General features: G+C 32.3%; 1 protein-coding gene and 1 long non-coding RNA gene across 3 annotated transcripts; both read left to right on the top strand.

The window, feature by feature from the left end:
* Nucleotides 1-997: 997 nt before the first annotated feature.
* Nucleotides 998-6,852, top strand: LOC128391746 (uncharacterized). 2 transcript variants are annotated; one of them, XM_053351694.1, is made up of 5 exons: nt 998-1,761; nt 1,842-5,151; nt 5,227-5,338; nt 5,407-6,149; nt 6,342-6,852. In XM_053351694.1, the coding sequence occupies exons 2-5, from the start codon at nt 2,741-2,743 to the stop codon at nt 6,763-6,765; spliced, it is 3,690 nt and encodes a 1,229-aa protein (XP_053207669.1). In that variant the 5' UTR covers nt 998-1,761; nt 1,842-2,740; the 3' UTR covers nt 6,766-6,852. The 2 variants fall into 2 exon arrangements, with proteins under 2 accessions (XP_053207669.1, XP_053207668.1); XM_053351693.1 differs by having other exon boundaries at nt 999-1,761; nt 5,407-6,852.
* A 6,112-nt stretch (nt 6,853-12,964) lies between these two features.
* On the top strand, nt 12,965-13,479 carry LOC128391816 (uncharacterized). Its single transcript, XR_008325869.1, has 3 exons — nt 12,965-13,059; nt 13,126-13,240; nt 13,314-13,479. It is a non-coding gene; the product is annotated as an uncharacterized LOC128391816 (long non-coding RNA).
* The last annotated feature ends 9,388 nt before the right edge of the window (nt 13,480-22,867 follow it).

Genomic DNA, 22,867 nt, shown 5'->3' with positions numbered 1-22,867 from the left:
TAGAATTGAGAAGCAAAGGATATCTTCGTGAAACCGATCGTGAAAATCTTGGGAAAAAAGCATTGGAACTTTGTTTTAGTATTTACGAGAGTCGAATTGCAGAGGCGGAAGGAAATCATCAGGACTTAAAGTCAATTGAAGCCAATTTAAGGGAAATATGTAATAAATTGATGGAATATCCTTTCTACGAACATTCTGCTAAAAAATTCCTCGAAAAACATGACAATCGCGTTGAATGTATAACAATTGATTAATCACTAACTTTAATGACGAATATCTTTCCTTATAAAGTTTTTAAATTCGCAAAATCTTTACTGATTATGAACGAAACTAATGCAATTTTACATAGAAATTGGATGATTTGAATAAATTTGGATCAATTTTCTTTATTATTAATATATTACTTTATTATATCAACTATTTAATCCAGTTTTTCTTGTAGGGAAAATATCAATTGCCGATGTTGATACAAATAGTTAGATTAATATAATTAAATGGGAACTTGTTGCAGTTGTTTTTGGTGAGCTTTCTTTCCCATAAACAATTAATTAATTTTATTCCCTTCCAATTATCCGTTCGCATCTAAAGAGCAACACGTTTGTATCGTTGTGACCGTTGTTTTGTTTGATGATCAGTAAGCAAAACAATTAAAAATTTAGGGACAGTTTTTTAATATAATTGACTTGAAATCAACTTGATTGAAGAAATCGTCATCTCAAGATGAGCTAATCGGACTTGAAATAACTTTTTTGTTAATCTTGAAATCAGATGATCTCGAGATTAGTTGCTTTCATTTTCACTACGGGAAAAATACTTTTACTTTCACTCAATTTTTACGATTCTGAAATGAACTCAGGTCAGTTTGGTCAAGGTATCGATTAATAGAAAATTAAGTTCTCGGTTGGAATAAAATAAAAAATATCGATAAATTACATTCAAACTTCGCGCGTCAAAAATCAGATAAGAAAAAAAAATTATTTTAAATTTTGGTGATTATTGTTTTACTATTTTGTGCTTAAACTTTAAGTGTTATTTTTATGATTATTTCGCCAAAAATTCAAATTTAAATGTCTTGAGGCTCTTTCATTTCAATTCTGCTTGATGGTTGTGAATCTCGACCGTTTTTTGCCTTTTTTGTTTCTTTTCGGCCTTTGTCTTTTACCGGGGTCCTGATTTCAGCTTTGATCTCGGCTGGTGAATAAGAGCCTAAGTTAAGTTAATTGCGTGTTTACTTACCAAGACTGTTGATCAATTCCAATTGGATTAAGATTCAGAGGGATAATTAAGTCAAACCAGTGCGATCATAACCAACATCTTACCGATTATTTATTTGTAACATTTAAGTGAACATCAAAACTCAACCAGCCTCCAATGAGAAGACCTAACTTGTTTTAAAATTGTCAAAAATTTAGTCTTTTAAATGTGTAACGAGGTTAACTGTTTACAATTAATGTTGACTCATTACAAATGGATGCGATTAGCAGCATCTTTGGATAAGAAATCATTTGACAATCTTTTTGTCTTCTATTTATCATCTAGTTAACTGATTATCACTTTCTGGTGCCAATCAAATTTTCTCAATTGTTACTTTTAACGGTGAAAATTTTGAAGTGATTTTTGCAGTTCAATGTTGGTTCTCAATCTACTGTACTTCTATCATTTATTGTGACATTTTCTTAAAATATGGTTGACATACAGCCACTTAAATGTTGTCCATTTGATTCCTCGCATCGGCTTTACCTTTAATTCACCATGACAGAAGTAAGTATTGACTCGTCAGCTTCCTATTTCTATTATCAACTATTCACTCACCTCTTACATTTAAATGTCTTCATTCACAGGGAATAAGTAATCAAACAATCAACAAGTTGGACTGTGGTCACGACCAAAGTGAACATTTCTATATACACAAATGTTTGAAGACATTTTGTGACAAGTGCAAGCAAGAAAATCACTCGTGTGTCTTGTGTAAAACTAAACTGATTGAAGATGATTATCTCAAAGCCATTGACAGGAAAAGATGCGAAGATACTTCCGTTTGCAATAGCCAGGCCATTTTTCATTGTCTCTGCGGTAATAAAGATTTTTGTGAGCTGCATCTGATTAAATTTCACAATTTAATTGTACCATCTAAGAGATGCCGAGCTATCGATCTCGAAACTGAAGCTCAATCATGTTCAAAGTGTGAAATGTTCATTGCTAAATTTGTGGACCAGACAACCAATCAGTTATTTTGTGCTACATGTAAACAGGATAATCACTCATCTAATATTGTGGCCATTGAACTTGACAACAGCAACACCGACAATTACAACATCAACACCACATTGAACAATAATATTTGCACTCATCGTGTTGATATTAGAAATCATTTGGAGTTATTGAACACTAAACTTGAAGACTATACGAATGAGGTGGAAAAAGAAAAGAGCAAGTTCAATGAAACCATCGACGAATTGCAAAAAGCATTAGAGTCTTACTCGAATGCTAATAAGGTCAAAATAGACAATTTACGAAATTCAGTGGACAAAGTTAAACAATTTTTGAATCTATTGAATCGCGATGATAAATATGGAATAAGCAATCTCATTAAATCTGATCTGCTCAATAATAAACTTGCGGACTCGAAACTGAAGTTGTGGATTGAAGAGATCTTTCAGTCGTACAATATTCCTGAATTAACAAAATCGGGTGCTGATTGGAGCGAGGAAAGTGAAAGTGATCCTTGTGAACTGGTCCCATGCCCACGGAATCGTCCAATCATTGTCCATTCTTTCCAGATAATCTACTTAAATTGACTCACGACTTTATTAAAGATCATCTTCGCCATAAAAATGAATGTAAATCTTTATCCTGCTACTGTAAATCAAACAATCTCATCTACAATATTCAAACAAAATTTGTTAAATTTATGAATCAAAAGCAAGTTTCTAAAACTAATCTGGATTATTTTCTCGACTGTTCGTCCATTGATGGTGGTTATGTTACTTTATTGATAGAAACTGGTAAACGAGCTCTGAGTAAGTCTACGGATCTACCAAGTGCTCAAATTTGTTTTGAAGAAGCTCATCGAATCGATCCAACCAATTGGTTTGTTCTCGACACTTTAATGGGTATTTGTTTCGTGCTTAATGATCACAATAAATGCCTACAACTCGCAATCAAAGGATTAATGAAGGATGGCAATTACTTTAAAGCTCGTGTATTAATATCAGAGATGTTGGAACGTTTTCCATCCATAGGAATAGAATTACCTGTCGAGTTAGAGTATCTGCACTATTGGAATTCTTCAGTTGATATTAAAAGGAAGAAAAAACTTATGGGTGACCTCGAGAATTTGAAGAAGCTCAACAATATAGAAAAGGAATCGGAAAAAGCACAAGAAAATGTTTTAAAATCTCTATGTTTAGATCTCGATGCTGTCACACTTTCATCGTTACAATCTTTGATTTCTGCCATAATACATGTTAACAATGAGATGGCAAAACATAAAGTTAATTTAAGTAAATTAATAACATTGAAAGTCTCTGCCAATCCAGCACCTTACGTCGTCCCTGCCATTGGATATAAATTCTCCAAAGAAAAATCAAACAATTGTAATAAGCGAAAGACACGAGGATCAAGTCCTGATTCATCTGCGAAACGAAGATCAGTTCGAGATAAAAAGGCAGTAGATGCAACAGTCGACAATATGTACAAAAAGATTTTCTTCATGTTCCCCGAAAGTGTTTTAACTCGTGAAATAGTCCAAGAAGACGACGAGTTAGAGATGAAAACACATAACGAAGATCAAGTGGAGGATCTAATTCTTACTCGTTTCCTCTCGAAACAAAAGCCGTTTGTCTCAAAAGGAAAACAAATTTACAATATTGTTGGAGATCTTTTATGTGAAATTGGTGATCAAGCAACTTTAATCAAATTACCTTCTAATTTTATGGAACTGTACCGAATTCATCAAAAATGGTATCCATTACCATCGCCGTTAACGTGTTCTAAGCATCATACTATGACAGTGGAAAAGGCGAAATTCATTTTGACAGCAAATGAAGTTGATTTTAAAGAATCCGAAGCAATATTTTTAACTGAATCAATTCCATATTTACGAGATTCATTCAATCCCAATGAATATAATGCCTTCTTCATTCGTCTTTTGATTCTTCGAGGGATCAAAGAATCTAAAGTTGATTATCTTCTAATGGCAAATGAAATGTTTACCAAAACTAACCTCAAATTAGTGCGAGCGGCAAATCAAACTGTCTATACCTCTTCTAGTCTTAGATCAATGATAAACAAGATGAATGAAAATAATTTGGACACATTATTGGATCAGCATCGACACGAAGAAATTGTTGAACTATTAGCATCTAAATCTGAGCTCTCTAAACAAGAAGAAGAGTATCTTTGTCAAGCTATTCAATCGTCAAAACAATGGAAACGAGGGATCGAAATAATTGCTCGAAGTAAACAATTGACCGACACATTGCTAAATCTATTACCAATGTGTTTGAAGAATGGAGATAAACTATCAATTGATCGAGAATTGGCCATCAAATTATTAAAGTTAGGAACCGAAGATTACAATGCAATAGCCTGGACTTGTATTCTACAAACATTCATAAACGAGATGCGAGTTGGTAAATCAGACGAAGGAAAAATCACCGGTTTGATCAACTCAGCTCATGAATATCTAGGGAATAAAGGAGCATGTTGTCACCCAAATGGCGAGTTTTTATCTCTCGCACTTGATTATCTGATTAATCAATGTAGCAGAAAGAAAGAGAGACTAATCCAACAGTGTTTTGGTTGCTTCTACAAACAATTAGAATGTAGCTTTCTGACCCCTGCTCATCATGGAGCGGGGGTTAGTTTAAGTTTAAACGATGTTGTGATAATTTACAATTACTACATTCCCAAAAAGCTTCCAGAGTTTGAAACTAACGAATCAACAAGTTCTCAAGCTGTAGAGTTGTTCAAACGTTTACTAGCAATTATTCCTGACAATTTAAATCCTGAAAAATTTTCCAATTTGTTCAATGAATATTTGGATAATGTAAAACCAATTGAGGCTTCATCAAATATTCCCAGACATCATGTTACTCAAGATATTTACTATTACTTAGCTGATTATTATTTCAAAAACAAAAAGTTCAAGTAAGTTTATCGATTATCATTAAGTCCAATATGTGTATTATTAATATATCAATTTTCTTTCGATTTGATTTGCAGAGAAGCTAAAAAATTTTACCAACTTGATTTAACCTTGAATCGTGATCGCTTCGACTCTTGGGCAGCCTATGCTCTTCTCATGGCAGATTCAATGATTCCATATTTTTCCAAGGTAAGTATTAGTACATATTCGCTATTAACATTCATCGATTTCTAATTACAAATTTATTATTCAAATAGGATTGTCGAGTTTTCTACTCATATACTAATGAGGTGCTGTTTTTAGGAGCAACTGCATGTCGATGTTTCAATGAAGCAATTCGATTGAAAAATAACAAGTCCAAGGTATGGGCCGAATATGGAAAGTGTGCTTATGACATTGCGAGTTATATTTCTCGAGTAAAGAGATTTGGACCAGAGAACTTAAATCGAGAAGAAATGAAACAACATCGTAAACGATTTTACGAGCAGGCTCGAGTTTGCTTTGAATCGGCAAACAATATTGTTGATGCCGATAAAATTTGGCTTAACTATTATTACTTGGGAAAAATCGCTGAAAGAAGCAACATCTTACAAGCACTTCGATATTATGAATTATCTGACCTGCATTTGGCCTTAACTGGAGCAACTTATCCTTGTAGACTCGGTTATTATAGTTCATATTATACCCGCTATGAAATCGAAGCTCTAGAAGTCCATTATCGAATTCATTCCAGTGTTCTTAAATACATCCGACGCAATAGCGATAAATTGTCCCCGAAAACATTATCACAAATTATGGCGTTTTTAACTCGTGCTGAAAGGAGCTTTTTCGTTGAGCAAATGGAACTGCCAAGTGATGAATTCACGGACGAAGAAATCATGGAAGATGTCAATGAAGTGGTGACTGATTTGGTCGGTTTGGTCAGTGATGGAATTCTGGAGAGTGATGGACCACGATTATGCCAAAGAATAGTACAAATGTGCCAAGAAGCAATGAATAGGTGCTTGAAACGTTTTCCTAATCATTACAAATCACTCTATCGAATGGCCCATCATTTTTTTTTTACTAAAGATTATCTGCTTTCCAGAAAGATATTAACTAATATGTTCCACTTTCCAACTGATTTTCAAACTTATTTTCGACCTGAAGAAAACCGTGAATCTGATTTGATTCTTGGTCTTTTCTATCGTAGCAACGCAAGCAATTTCTTCAATGGAATCTGGAAGATACCGAACAATTATATTGAAAGACCAGGAAGTTTTATTTCTCATATGCTGCGATCGACTCATTTATTGATTAATGTCCACCAGAATTTGGGTGATGCTGAACAATTAATGCGAATCGCAATACATTTGGGCTCATGTGAACAACCTGCCAAAGGTTATCTCCGTGATATAGATCAGGAAAATCTTGGGAAACGAGCGATGAAATATTGTTTCAGTATTTATGAGAATCGTATCGCAGACGCTATAAGAAATCATGAAAATTTGGAGCCAATTGAAGCTGATTTGAAGAAAATGTGTAATCAGCTGATAGAAATTCCTATTTATAAACGATCTGCCGAAAAATTTCTTGGAGAACATGGAAGTGGTCCTCTCTGTATTACAATTGATTAATCACATCGCTATGATGAGAATTCCATAAAATTTTTATAGCAACAACATGACAAAGTTTATTACGATTGAAAATGGTTTCAATTTGTTATTTTCTTACGATTACGAAAAAAAACATTTAAAAAAGAAAACTCTTACATCGATAAAATTATTCAATATATTAATAATATATTATAATATATATAATATATTAATATTCAATATCATCCAAGCGAGTTTAATGCTAATCAATAATCATATTTTTTACCTCTGATTTTAAATTTGATTCTAAGATTTTAATGTAAATAGAAAATATCGCAATAATTGTTAATGCATTATTTTCTCGAAAAACGATTTAGTCGAAAGGAAAATATTAAAATACAATATAAAGTTAATTGATATTTGAATATGCGAGTCATCAAATTCATTAGCTTGTTAGCAGCAAGAAAGATCGTTTACTCAAATTATTTGGATAATTTAATCTACAATCAACTGTAGTAGCAAGGAAAATTTCTTGTGAATTCACCCTAGAAATAAGCGAACTCTATAATTTAACCTAACTTGGAATGGTCAATTTAATCAAGTCTGATAAACTCAACTATAAACTTGTGGACTCGAAATTACGGCTGTGGGTTGAAGAGATCGTTCAATCGTATAATATTCCTGAATTAACAAAATCGGGTTTTAACTGGATCGAAGAGACTGATTTTCATGAGTTGGTTCCTGGTCCACGGAATTGGAAGTCTAATCATAGTCCATTCTTTCCAGATAATCTACTTAAATTGACTCACGACTTTATTAAAGATCATCTTCGCCATAAAAATGAATGTAAATCTTTATCCTGCTACTGTAAATCAAACAATCTCATCTACAATATTCAAACAAAATTTGTTAAATTTATGAATCAAAAGCAAGTTTCTAAAACTAATCTGGATTATTTTCTCGACTGTTCGTCCATTGATGGTGGTTATGTTACTTTATTGATAGAAACTGGTAAACGAGCTCTGAGTAAGTCTACGGATCTACCAAGTGCTCAAATTTGTTTTGAAGAAGCTCATCGAATCGATCCAACCAATTGGTTTGTTCTCGACACTTTAATGGGTATTTGTTTCGTGCTTAATGATCACAATAAATGCCTACAACTCGCAATCAAAGGATTAATGAAGGATGGCAATTACTTTAAAGCTCGTGTATTAATATCAGAGATGTTGGAACGTTTTCCATCCATAGGAATAGAATTACCTGTCGAGTTAGAGTATCTGCACTATTGGAATTCTTCAGTTGATATTAAAAGGAAGAAAAAACTTATGGGGGACCTCGAGAATTTGAAGAAGCTCAACAATATAAAATCTCTATGTTTAGATCTCGATGCTGTCACACTTTCATCGTTACAATCTTTGATTTCTGCCATAATACATGTTAACAATGAGATGGCAAAACATAAAGTTAATTTAAGTAAATTAATAACATTGAAAGTCTCTGCCAATCCAGCACCTTACGTCGTCCCTGCCATTGGATATAAATTCTCCAAAGAAAAATCAAACAATTGTAATGAGCGAAAGACACGAGATCAAGTCCTGATTCATCTGCGAAACGAAGATCAGTTCGAGATAAAAGAACTGCAGTTGATCTACATTGCTGAAATACATATTTTATTTATGAACAATTGCTCCTAAAACATTGCCAGATTCGACGTATCCAGAATTTTCAATCTTGAAAAATTTCCCAATTTGTTCTATGAATATTTGCATAATGTTAAACTAATTGTGGCTTCACCAAATATTCACTGAAATAATGTTAATCAAGATATGTACTATTTCTAAGCTGACTATTATTTCGAAAACAAAAAGACTTCCAGTAGGCAAAATAATTACATATAACTATAGTAAAATTGTTGCAATCGGAATATTTTATCTTTTATTTTTACAAAAAAACTTTTTCTTCTATTTTTTATATTTAAATACATTTTTTCGTTGCGGTTGATTGAAAACGAAGAGAGGAAGATAAAAAAGTATTGACAGAGTAAGAATGAATTCACAGAAAAAGAGAATGGGCAGTTTGAAAAAAAAATTACATACGAAAAGGGTAAACCAATAAAAAAACTAAGACTAAAGATCGGAAAAAAATTAACAGTGTTGAACGAACCAAACAAAAGTTGCGGAATTGCAGATATTAGAATCACATGAACTGTTGAAGAATTTCCTAATCTTCTGAAAGCTGCAAAGGTTTAGTCGACTGTATGCAGTTAATAGCTATCAATAGTTAATAAATTTATTTTATATAAACTTTTTATCGTGAGAAAAACAGATAAGAAACTAATTAAGAAAACATAAAAGATAAAAAGTAATTCAAAAAACAGTCACCGTGATGGTCAATTAATTTTACAACAGAAAAAGTTTCATCACATTGCAAAATTATAATTAATACCAAATTTTAGTTTATAAAACTTACTAACTAATACTATTAGTAACTATTAACTATTAACTATTACTAAACTAATACTTTTAGAACCTCTGATCATTTCTTGCTTGATCATAAAAGAAGAGATTACGGATTCGCAACTGTTATTGCCTAACCTTTAACTTGAATATTTGTTTTTTAACTACAAGGAATGATTAATCAACCAATCGCCAAATTAGGCTGTGATCACGATCAAAGTGACGTTTTTTATGTTCACAAATGTTTAAAGACATTTTGTCATCAATGTAAACAAGAAAACCGACCATGTGTCTTATGTAAAACCGATCTCATCGAAGCTGATTACCTCAAAGCCATTGACAAGAAAAGATGTGGAGATGATTCCGTTTGTAACAATCAAGCCATTTTCCATTGTTTGTGTAGTAAAAAAGATTTTTGTGAGGCTCATTTACTCAAATTTCATCGAAAAATTTTAGCATCTAAAAGATGTTGTGCTGTTATCATCAATTCAGCCACTGATGAGCCTTCATGCTCCAAATGTGACAATTTTATCGCTGAATTTGTGGACAAGACAACTAATGAACTATTCTGTGAGACATGTAGTAAGAACAAGTCAGCTAGTATTGTGCCCATTGAACGTGACAATAACAACAATTATACCACCGTTAACATCGATATTGACAAAAACTTTCATATTCATCGGGATATTATTGAAAAGCAATATGATCTATTGAACGTGAAACTAAAAGAGTACACGAATGAGATTGAAAAAGAAAAGGCAAAGTTCAATAACGAAATCAACCACTTGCAAAAAGAATTGGAATCTTATGTGAACATTAACAAAGATCAATTAGACTCTTTGCGAAACGCAGCTGACAAAGTTAAAAAATTTTTGGATCTATTGAATCGAAATGATAAACTTGGAATAACCAATTTAATCAAGTCGGATAAACTCAACTATAAACTTGCGGACTCGAAATTGAAGTTGTGGGTTGAAGAAATCGTTCAATCGTATAATATTCCTGAATTAACAAAATCGGGTTTTGTCTTGATCGAAGAGACTGATTTTCATGAGTTGGTTCCTGGCCCACGGAATTGGAAGTCTAATCATAGTCCATTCTTTCCAGATAATATACTTAAATTGACTCACGACTTTATAAAAGATCATCTTCGTCATAAAAATGAATGTAACTCTCCATCCTGCCCATGTAAGTCAAGCAATCTTATCAACTGTATCCAACAAAAGTTTGTTCACCTCACAAACCAGAGACAACTTACAAAAAACGATTTGGATTATTTTCTCGACTGTTCTTCAATTGCTGGTGGTGATGTTACTCTATTAACTGAAACTGGTAAACGAGCTCTTAATCAAGCAGTAGATTTGACGTTTGCCCGAATATGTTTTGAAGAAGCTCATCGAATCGATGCAAACAATTGGTTTGTTCTCGACACTTTAATGGGTCTTTATTTCTTATTCAATGATCACAATAATTGTCTACAACTCGCAATCAAAGGATTAATGAAGGATGGCAATTACTTTAAAGCTCGTGTATTAGTCTCAGAGATGTTGAAACTTTCGCCATCTTTAGAATCCAAATTGCCTGTCCGTCTTAATTATCTAAAAAATTGGAATCCGCAGCAAGGCTTAGAAAGAAAAAGTAAACTTTTAGAAGTTCTGGAGAATTTAAAACAACTCCATGAGCGACAAAAGGAAAGTGAAGCAAAACAAGAAGTTGTTCAGAGATCTTTAAGTTTCGATCTCAATGACATAAGCTATAACTCTTTAAAATCTGTCATTTCAGCCTTGATAGACGTTAAAAACAAAATGACAGAACATAAAGTCGATTCAAATGAGTTAATATCAATCACTATCTCTTCCAATCCTGTCCTAAATGGCAATGCGTCTCGATCTATTGATTGTTCTCACCAGGAAGCCCTAAATCAAAATAATAAGCGAAAGACACGCGGGTCAAGTCCTGAGTTATCTGTCAAAAGGAGATCAGTTCGTGATAAAAAGACAACCGATGCAACAGTCGACAACATGTACAAAAAGATTTTCTTCATGTTTCCCAAAAGTATTTTAACTCGTGAAATAGTCCAAGAAGAAGAGTTTCAGGAACAAACACAGAACGAAGCTCAAGTGGAACATTTTATTCTAACCCGTTATCGCTCGAAACAAATACCATTCGTCTCAAAAGGAAAACAAATCCACCTGCTTATCTCTGATCTTCTCTACGAAATAGCAGACCAAGCAGATTTAATCAAATTACCTTCCAATTTCATGGATCTGTATGGAATCCATCGAAAATGTTATCCGCTGCTTTCAACTATTTCAATCAAGAACATAACACCAGAAGAGACAAACTTAATCTTAACTGCCAATGAAGTGAAGTTTAATCAACCTGAAGCAATATTTTTGACTGAATCAGTTCCATATCTACGAGATTTATTGAATCCCAACGATTATGATAAATTTTTCATTCGTCTTTTGATTCTTCGAGGAATCAAAGAATCTAAAGTTGATTATCTTCTAATGGCAAATGAAGTTTTCGAAAAATCTAACCTTAAATTGGTTCAAACAACAAATCAAACAGTTTACAGTTCATCTATTCTTAAATCAATGATAAACAAGATGAATGAAAATAAATTGGACACATTATTGGATCAACATCGACACGAAGAAATTGTTGAACTATTAGCATCTAAATCTGAGCTCTCTAGACAAGAAGAAGTGTACCTTTGTCAGGCTATTCAGTCTGCAAAACAATGGAAACGAGGGATCGAGATAATTGCTAAAAGTAAACAATTAACTGATCGATTGTTAAAACTGTTACGAGCTTGTTTAAAGAATGGAAATAAACTATCAATTGATCGAGAGTTGGCCATTAATTTGCTCAAATTAGGGACTAAAGACTACAATGCAATGGCCTGGACTTGTATTCTACAAACATTTATAAATGAAATGCGAGTTGGTAAAACTGACGAAGGAAAATCACCGGTTTGATTGGTTCAGTTCACGATTATTTAGGTCATGGAGGTGCTTGTGGTGATAACAATGGAGAGTTTTATCTCGCATTGATTATCTGATTAATCAATAGAGACTAATCCAGTGTTTTGGTTGTTTCTACAAACAATTAGAAATTTCTGATCTCATCATGGAGCGTTAGTTTAAGTTTAAACGATGTTGTGATAATTTACAATTACTACATTCAAAAGCAGAGTTTGAATCAACAAGTTCTCAAGCTGTAGAGTTGTTCAAACGTTTACTACAATTATTCTGACAATTTAAATCCTGAAAATTTTATTTGTTCAATGAATATTTGATAATGTCCAATTGACTTCATCATATTAGACATCATGTTACTCAAGATATTTACTATTAGCTGATTATTATTTCAAAAGTTCAAGTAAGTTTATCGATTATCATTAAGTCCAATATGATATATATCAATTTTCTTCGATTTGATTTGCAGAAGCTAATTTTACCAACTTGAATCGTGATCGCTTCGATTGAATCAATGTAACAAAAGAAAGAGACTAATCAACAGCTGTCTTGGTTGTTTCTACAATCAATTGAAATGTAGCTTATATCTCATCATGAAGCGAGAGTTACTCTACGTTGGAAGGACATTCGTACTATTTACAATCACTTCATTCCTAAAACTTTACCAACTTTTGATAGTGAAACAAGTAAATCGATTGGCTCAAATATTGAGGAAATGTTACGCAATTTGCTTCCTTGGTCCCTGACAATTTAAATCCTGAAAGATTTTCCAATTCTATCAAAGAATATATCGATCATGGAAAATCAATTGAGCCTACAATTATTCCAAAAAATCATGTTACTCAAGATCTTTACTATTATTTAGCTGATTATTACTTGAAAAACAAAGAGGTTCGGTAAGTTAATTCATTTAATAGCTAGCAAATTTAAACGTTTCTTAATATTATTCATCTAATTCGCAGAGAAGCCATCAAATTTTATATTCTTGATCTAACTTTAAATTGCAATCGATTTGATTCATGGGCTGGTTGTACTCTCGCAATGAAAAATCTAATCTACCATTGCTATTCTTTGCCAGTGAGTATTTAATCTTATGTTTATTTTGCTAAAATTCTGATCTTTAACCAATCTCTAATTTCTTTTGAAACAGAGTTGTCAAGTTTTCTACTCAGCTATTGATGAAGTGTTGCTTTTGGGAGAGAAAGCAAGTCGATGTTACAATGAAGCACTTCGACTTAAAGAAGGTGAATCTAAATTAATGATTAAATATGGAAAGTGTGCTTATAACATCGCGAGTTATATTTCTCGAGTCATAAAATTTGGACCAGTTTTGGAAAATTCGAGAAAAGCAATGAATCAACGGCGAAAGCAATTTTAGATCAAGCTCGAGTTTGCTTGAATCAGCTAACAAATTTGGTGATGCTGATGAAATTTGGATGAATTATTATTTCTTAGGAAAAATCGCTGAAAGAAGTAACATCTTACAAACACTTCGATATTATGAATTATCTAAGCTTCATATGCTCTCAAGTCCAGCAATACTAAGTAACAGTAGTAATGTCAATGATATGTGTTTTGCGCCGAATTTCACTATCGTATTCACGCTTGTGTCCTCAAGTATATTTATAGGCACAAAACTCCGCCAGCAAAAATATTATCACAGATCATGTTGTTTCTAATTCGTGCTGAAAAAAGCTATTACGTTGCTAAGTTTAATCCAAGAGATGAAACAGATGATGAAATTATGGAAGATGCCAACGAAACGGTGACTGATTTGGTTACTCTGGTCCATGATGGAATCCTCGAAAGTGACAGTGAGAAACTATTCACCAGAATAGTACAAATGTGTCTTGAAGAGATTCTTTACATTTTAGAAGATTATCATCGGCATTACAAATCACTCTATCGAATTGCTCATCATTATTTTCTGACTAAAGACTATCGATTCTCACAAAAGGTACTTACAAAATCATTTCAATTTCCAACTTCTTCACAAGGCTTTTCATCAGATGAGGAAAGTTCAACTGCTTCAGAATGTACGTTTGAAGGTCTTTTTGACTTGACTGTATCTTCGCGTCTATTCCCTATTCAAACGACACCAGATGACATATTAGAGAGACCAGGAAGTTACGTCACTCATATGCTTCGATCAAGTCAGTTATTGATTAATGTAAACAAGAATTTGGGAGATGCTGAACAATTGTTTGAAATCACAACGCTTTTGGTTTCATCAGAATTGAGTAGCAAAGGATTTCTTCGTGAAACCGATCGTATCTATCTTGGAAAACAAGCAATGGAAAATTGTTTCAACGTTTACGAAAGTCGAATTGCAAAAGCAAAAGGAAATCGTAACAATTTAGATCAAATTAAAGAGGATGTAAGGAGAATTTGTAACAAATTGATGGAATATCCTATTTATAAACAACAGGCTCAACAATTTCTCGAAGAACATGTCGAATGTGTAACAATTGATTAATTTTATTAATCCATTTCCATGATGAAAGATTTTTTTTAACAATATTTCTCAAATTAGCCAGAATCTTTAACGAATTCTTGAATATTTCCTTGGTCATTCCATTTTTATCCATTGGCCGACCTTTCACTCAATTCAACCTTTGAATCTCTTTATCCCCTTCTCTTATTCTTTCACAAATGTTTGAAGACTTTTTGTGATGAGTGCAGGCAAGAAAATCGTTTAAGTTTCTTGTGGAACATTGAACTCGTCGAAAATATTATCGAAAATCTTGAAATTTATCGTGCTGATGTACAAAAGCGATTGAATCTATTGAACACAAAACTAAATGAGTATACGATTGAGATAGAAAACGAAATATGGCCTAATTCAATAAAGAGATTGGTCGTATGAGAAATGAATTAAAATGTTACTTTAATATTTTTATTGGTCAAAATAGATTCTTTGCGATCGGAAGTGGACAATGAAATTTCTTTTTATGTTTATTTTTTGTATTAAAATACAATTAACTGTAATTGATATTATCGAATGTGTGAGTCATTAAACTTATCAGAAATTAGCTTGTAAGAGAAAGAAAAACGTTTACTCAAATCAGTTGGACAATTAAACTGTTATTGAGAGAAAATTTCTTGTTAATCAAAAGTGTATATCTTCGTGACATAGATCAGGCCAATCTTGGAAAATGTTTTTGAGAAGTTGATTTAACATTTAAACAGCGAAAAGAAACCATGACACTTTGGTGCCAATTAAAGCCGATATACAGAGAATGTGTACAAATAAAAAGTAAGAATAGATAAACATATCATCCAAATGAATTGGGATTAAGAAGGAAAATTCTGGTTAATTAACATTCGAGTCGCGCGCCTTTTGGTTTTTGTTCCTTTTCTTTTTGAATGTTTACAAATTCACGAAAATAATTTAGTCAAATTTAACCTGTTGCCTAAAATATTAAAATACAATATAAAGTTAATTGATATTTGAATGTGCAGTCATCAAATTCATTAGCAATTAGCTTGCTAGCAGAAAGAGATCGTTTACTCAAATCAGTTGGACAATTTAATCCACAATTAAACTGTAATAGCAAAGAAAATTTCTTGTGAACTCACCCTAGAGATGAGCGATTATTTAGATATACGATGATCGATGCTGACGTAATAATTTTGAAAAAAATCGATGTTTTTGTTGTTTTAGAGAAAAAGAAAGAGACAAAGGAAACGATTTGGGGGGAGAGATTTGAAGTTTCATCACATAGAAAATGCTAATTAATGATGCTGAACGTTCTTGAAGTTACCTTTAGAACCTCTGATCATTTTCCTATTGCTCATAAAAGAAGTGAGTTTTGATTCTTAATTCTTATTGACTAACATTTATCTTGAATATTTGATTTTTTATAGTCAGGGAATATTTTTGATGAAAGTAATAAGTAGGAATGAGTAATCAACCAATCACCAAGTTGGACTGTGATCACGATCAAAGTGAAGTTTTTTATGTTCACAAATGTTTAAAGACATTTTGTCATCGTTGTAAACAAGAAAACCGACCATGTGCCTTATGTAAATCTGATCTCATCGAAGCTGATTACCTCAAAGTCATAGACAGGAAAATATGTGGAGATGATTCCAATTGCATTTTTTATAGCCAGAGATTTTTACATTTTTTATGTAACGAGAATGAGTAATCAATTGATCAACAAGTTAGACTAAGGTCATGATCAAAGAGACGTTTTTTATGTTCATAAATGTTCATAAAGTTAATTTTAGAACCACTGATCATTTCTTTCTTGATCATGAAAGAAGAGAATACTGCTTTTTGAATATTATCGAAAACCTTTAACTTGAATATTTGATTTTTATCTACAAGGAATGCGTAATCAACAAATCGCCAAGTTAATTGATTACGTGATAATAATTTAGCGGCTTCAATGACTTTAACGTGGTTAATATGCTCATCTTCCCATTAAATTATGATAAAAGTAAATATTGATTCTTCATCTATTTTTATTATCCATTAAATATTTCTTGAGTCTATTCATCATACTATGACCGTACTGAACTGAACTCAGCTTGAATTTAATTTGATTTTCTATGGATTAGTCAAAGAGATATTGTACATCAGCATTTACTTACCACCTTTAACATTTGTATTATCTCTTTATTTACAGCGAATAAGCGAATAAATAAAGCAGCTGACAAAGTTAAACAATTTTTGGATCTATTGAATCGCAGTGATAAACTTGGAATAATTAATCTAATCAAATCGGATAAACTCAACTATAAACTTGCGGACTCGAAATTACGGCTGTGGGTTGAAGAGATCGTCCAATCGTCTAATATTCCTGAATTAACAAAATCGGTTTTAGCTGGATCGAAGAGACTGATTTTCATGAGTTGGTTCCTGGCCCACGGAATTGGAAGTCTAATCATAGTCCATTCTTTCCAGATAATATACTTAAATTGACTCACGACTTTATCAAATATCATCTTCGCCATAAAAATGAATGTAACTCTCCATCCTGCCCCTGTAAGTCAAGCAATCTTATCAACTGTATCCAACAAAAGTTTGTCAACCTCACGAATCAAAAACAACTTACAAGAAATGATTTGGATTATTTTCTCGACTGTTCTTCCATTGCTGGTGGTGATGTTACTCTATAAATTGAAACTGGTAAACGAGTACTTAATCAGTCAGTAGATTTGCAGTTTGCTCGAATATGTTTCGAAGCAGCTCATCGAATCGATCCAAACAATTGGTTTGTTCTCGACACTTTAATGGGTCTTTATTTCTTATTCAATGATCACAATAATTGTCTACAACTCGCAATCAAAGGATTAATGAAGGATGGCAATTACTTTAAAGCTCGTGTATTAGTCTCAGAGATGTTGAAACTTTCGCCATCTTTAGAATCCAAATTGCCTGTCCGTCTTAATTATCTAAAAAATTGGAATCCGCAGCAAGGCTTAGAAAGAAAAAGTAAACTTTTAGAAGTTCTGGAGAATTTAAAACAACTCCATGAGCGACAAAAGGAAAGTGAAGCAAAACAAGAAGTTGTTCAGAGATCTTTAAGTTTCGATCTCAATGACACCAGCTATAATTCTTTAAAATCTGTCATTTCAGCCTTGCTAGACGTTAAAAACAAAATGACAGAACATAAAGTCGATCGAAACTTGTTAATATCAATCACTATCTCTTTCAATCCTGTCCCAAATGGCAATGCTTCTCGATCTATCCGCAGTTCTCACCAGGAAGCCCTAAATCAAAATAATAAGCGAAAGACACGCGGGTCAAGTCCTGAGTTATCTATGAAACGAAGATCAGTTCGTGATAAAAAGACAACCGATGAAACAGTCGACAAAATGTACAAAAAGATATTCACAATACTTTCTTCCCTGAAAGTATTTTAACTCGTGAATTAGTTCAAAAAGAGGAGTTACAGGAACAAACACAAAACGAAGCTCAAGTGGAACATTTTATTCTAACCAGTTATTGCTCGAAACAAATACCATTAGTCTCAAAAGGAAAAAATCCACCTGCTTCCAATTTCATGTTTACACCTCATTTTCCTTAAATCAATGATAAACAAAATGAATGAAAATAAATTGGACACATTATTGGATCAACATCGAAATGAAGAAACCTTTGAACTTTTAGCATCGGAATCTCAACTTTCTAAACAAGATGAAAAGTATTTTTCTCAAGCTATTCAATCATCAAAACAATAGAAACGAGGGATCGAAATACTTTCACAACGCAATCAATAAACTCATCAGATGCTAAATCTAATACTAATGTGTTTGAAGAATGAAGATAAACTATCAATTGATAGAAAATTTTCTAAGCTTTTAGCATACAAAATGAAGATTACAATGCAATGGCCTGGCCTTGTATTCTAAAAACATTTATGAACGACCTGAGACTTGGTAACACTGACGAAAATAAGGCTGCGAGCTTGATTGATTCACGTTTATCTAGAGAATAACAAAGATTGGTGAAGTTTTCAGCTTTATCACTCGATTTCTCGACCAATCAAGTTTATAACACCATAGTGAAATTAATCCTTAGTAGGCTTGGATGTTTCCATAACAAGTTTAAATGTAGCTTAATGACCACTCATAAAGGAATAGTGGTTAATCTACATTTGGAGACTATTTATTTGATATATTATCACTTTACTCCTAAAAATTTACCAGATTTCGACAAATCCTGAATTTATAATCCTGAAAGATTTTTTAATCTGCTCAATAAATATTTAGATAATGTAAAACTAATTGAGGCTTAGTCAAATATTACCAGACATCATGTTACTCAAGAGATTTACTATTACTTCGCCGATTATCACTTAACATACACAGAGGAAAATTGAATTGCAAAAAGAGAGAATAGAAAGAAAGAAATAAAATTACATGGGAAAAGGGTAAAGGAGAAATGTAATTAAAAAACTAATCAAAATTAGAAAAAAAGATGAAAAGTAATTCAAAAACATTCATCGTGATAGTCTATTGATTTTTCAACGAAATAAATTACAGAATTTACTGGTCTTTTGAAAAACGAACAGGTTCAGTTGATTGCTATTACTTATTAGTTATCATTAGTTAATTAATGAATTAATTTTATATAAACTTAAGCTAAATTTTTCAAGTGTTTTTTTATTGGGAAAAAAACAGATAACATAAAACATAAAAACAAATTAAGGTAAGAAAAAAGATAAAAAGTAACTAAAGAAAAACATTCATCGTGAAGGTCAATTGATTTTTCAACAGAAAAATTTACATCAAATGATCAATTGATAAGTAGTGGTGCCAATTTAAACCTCTCAACAGTTACTTTAAATAATTTCCAAACAATATTTCGATAGTAATTTTCAAAGCTCATGTAATCGTGATAATTAGCTTTCAATATTTATGCTTATGACTCTTTTGATCATTTCTCTCTTGATTACGGAAGAAGAGAGTATAGCATTCTTGACTATTATTTACTAACCTTTTACTTGAATGTTCGAGTTTTTGTTTGATCTACAGGGAATGAGTAATCAACTGGATATGATAATCAATTGGATTGTGGTCACGATCAAAGTCACACCATACAGCCCATTTAGAGCGCTCAATATATCATTCCTGTTCATATTGTGTAAATATGAACTCGTAAAAACTGATTATCTCAAAACTATCGACAAGAAAAGATGTGAAGATGATTCCGTTTATGACAAGCAAACCATTTTTCATTGTTTTTGTGATGAAAAAGATTTTTGTGAGGCTCATTTACTTAGTTTTTATCGAACGCTTTTACCATCGAAAAGATGTTGCGTTGTGATTCTCAGTTCGGAGACTGATGATCAACCATGCTCCAAATGTAGCAAGTGTATCGCTCAATTTTTCGATAATGACACTAATGAATTATTTTGTGCAAAATGCGCGAATAATAACAACTCTTCTAATATCGTACCAATTGAACTAGACAACAACAACAGCGATACAAACAACATCAGTGTCACCGAAAATATTAAAATTTATCTTATTGATGTACAAAAGCAATTGAATCTATTGAACACAAACCTAGAAGAGTATACGAATGAGATTGAAAAAGAAAAGACAAAGTTCAATGAAGAGATTGGTTACTTGCAGACGGATTGGGATCTTATGTGAACATCAACGAAGATCCATTAGACTTTGCGAAATTCAGTTGACAAAGTTAAACAATTTTTAGATCTATTGAATCGTATAATATTCCTGAATTAGCGAAATCGGGTTTTAACTGGATCGAAGAGACTGTTCTTCATGAGTTGGTTCCTGGTCCACGGAATTGGAAGTCTAATCATAGTCCATTCTTTCCAGATAATTTACTTAAATTGACTCACGACTTTATCAAAGATCATCTTCGCCATAAAAATGACTGTAACTCACAATTCTGCCCCTGTAAGTCAAACAATCTTATCAACTGTATCCAACAAAAGTTTGGCAACTTACAAGAAATGATTTGGTGGTGATATTACTTTATTAATTGAAACTGGTAAACGAGCTCTTAATCAGTCAGTCGATTTGACGTTTGCTCGAATATGTTTTGAAGAAGCTCATCGAATCGATCCAACCAATTGGTTTGTTCTCGACACTTTAATGGGTCCTTATTTCGTACTCAATGATCACAATAAATGTCTATTACTCGCTATCAAAGGATTAATGAAGGATAGAAATTGCTTTAAAGCTCGTGTACTTATATCTGAGGTGTTGCAACGTTTGCCATCTTTAGAATCCAAATTGCCTGTCCGTCTTAAATATCTAAAAAATTGGAATCCTGAGCAAGGCTTAGAAAGAAACAGGAAACTTTTAGAAGTACTGGAGAGTTTAGAACAACTCAATGAGCGACGAAACGAAAGTGAAGAGAAACAAGAAAATGTTCGCAAATCTTTAAGTTTCGATCTCAATGACACCAGCTATGCTTCTTTAAAATCTGTCATTTCAGACTTGATAGACGTTAAAGGTATCTATTTTCCAAACCTTCAGCGCTTTGTACCAGTCGTATTGGAATATTAGCGACTAAATTGATCTTGACTGCCAATGAAGTGAACTTCAATCACTTTGAAGTATTATTTTTGACTGAATCAGTTCCATATCTACGAGATTTATTGAATCCCAACGATTATGATATATTTTTCATTCGTCTTTTTACTCTTCGAGGAATCGCAGAATCTAAAGTTGATTATCTTCTAATGGCGAATGAAGTTTTCGAAAAGTCAAACCTTGAATTGGTTCAAACAAAAAATCAAACAGTTCATCCATTCTTAAATCAATGATAAACAAGATGAATGAAAATAATTTGGACACGTTATTGGATCAACATCGACACGAAGAAATTGTTGAACTTTTAGCATATAAATCTGAGCTCTCTAAAAATAAGAAGTGTACCTTTGTACAGCCATTCAGTCATCAAAACAATGGAAAAGTGGAATCGAAATTATTGCTAAAAGTAAACAATTAACTAATCGATTTCTAAACTGTTACGAGCTTGTTTAAAGAATGGAGATAAACTATCAATTGATCGAGAATTGGCCATTTATTTGCTCAAATTAGGGACTGAAGATTACAATGTAATGGCCTGGACTTGTATTCTACAAACATTTATAAATGAAATGACCGACACATTGCTAAATCTATTACCAATGTGTTTGAAGAATGGAGAAAAACTATCAATTGATCGAGAATTGGCCATCAAATTATTAAAGTTAGGAACCGAAGATTACAATGCAATAGCCTGGACTTGTATTCTACAAACATTCATAAACGAAATGCCTGTTGGTAAAACTGACGAAGGAAAAATCACCGGTTTGATTGGTTCAGTTCACGATTATCTAGGGAATAAAGGAGCATGTTGTCGACCAAATGGCGAGTTTTTATCTCTATCATTAGATTATCTGATTAATCAATGTAACAGAAAGAAAGAGAGACTAATCAACAGCTGTCTTGGTTGTTTCTACAATCAATTGAAATGTAGCTTCCTCATCAGAATTGAGTAGCAAAGAATTTCTTCGTGAAACCGATCGGGAAAATCTTGGAAAACAATCAATGGAACATTGTTTTAACATTTACGAAAGTCGAATTTCAAAAGCAAAAGGAAATCGAAACAGTTTAGATAAAATTAAAGAGGATGTAAAGAGAATTTGTAACAAATTGATGGAATATCCTATCTATAAAAAACAGGCTGAAAAATTTTTCGAAAAACATGTTGAATGTGTAACAATTGATTAGTTGTAGTGATCGATTTCCATGAAAGGTTCTTTCAACAATATTTCTCAAATTTTTCAGAATCTTTTCTTAACGAAACTAAATTTGTTCAATTTGAATAATTATTCTTATTACAACGAAAAACATTTTAATGCTATTATTTTATGACTTAATATCTTAGGTTTTCTCGTAAGAAACTCACCGAACTTTTGAAATTTTCGTGATTCCACGCGATCAATTATTGATTAACGTTCGAGTGTATAACAATTAATCAATTGTCATAATTTGAGTAAATCTTTTTCAATAGATTGATTTCAAAGATCAAAACTTTTCTAACTTAATTTTTTTATGAGAACAAAAAAATTGTTGAAACAAAATAGTATATAATATCCTAAATAGTAAAGAAATATCATATTCTAATTCAATTTATTATTTCCATTCTCACAAAAGTTTAATGTAAATTAGAATTTTTAATTTCTTGATAAATACAAATGTAATTGATAATAAACGACAATTAAT

Source organism: Panonychus citri, unplaced genomic scaffold (genome assembly GCF_014898815.1).
Source record: "Panonychus citri isolate SS breed McGregor unplaced genomic scaffold, ASM1489881v1 Contig00135, whole genome shotgun sequence".
In the NCBI taxonomy this organism is placed as follows: domain Eukaryota; kingdom Metazoa; phylum Arthropoda; class Arachnida; order Trombidiformes; family Tetranychidae; genus Panonychus; species Panonychus citri.
This window is presented reverse-complemented; position numbering and strand designations above follow the sequence as displayed.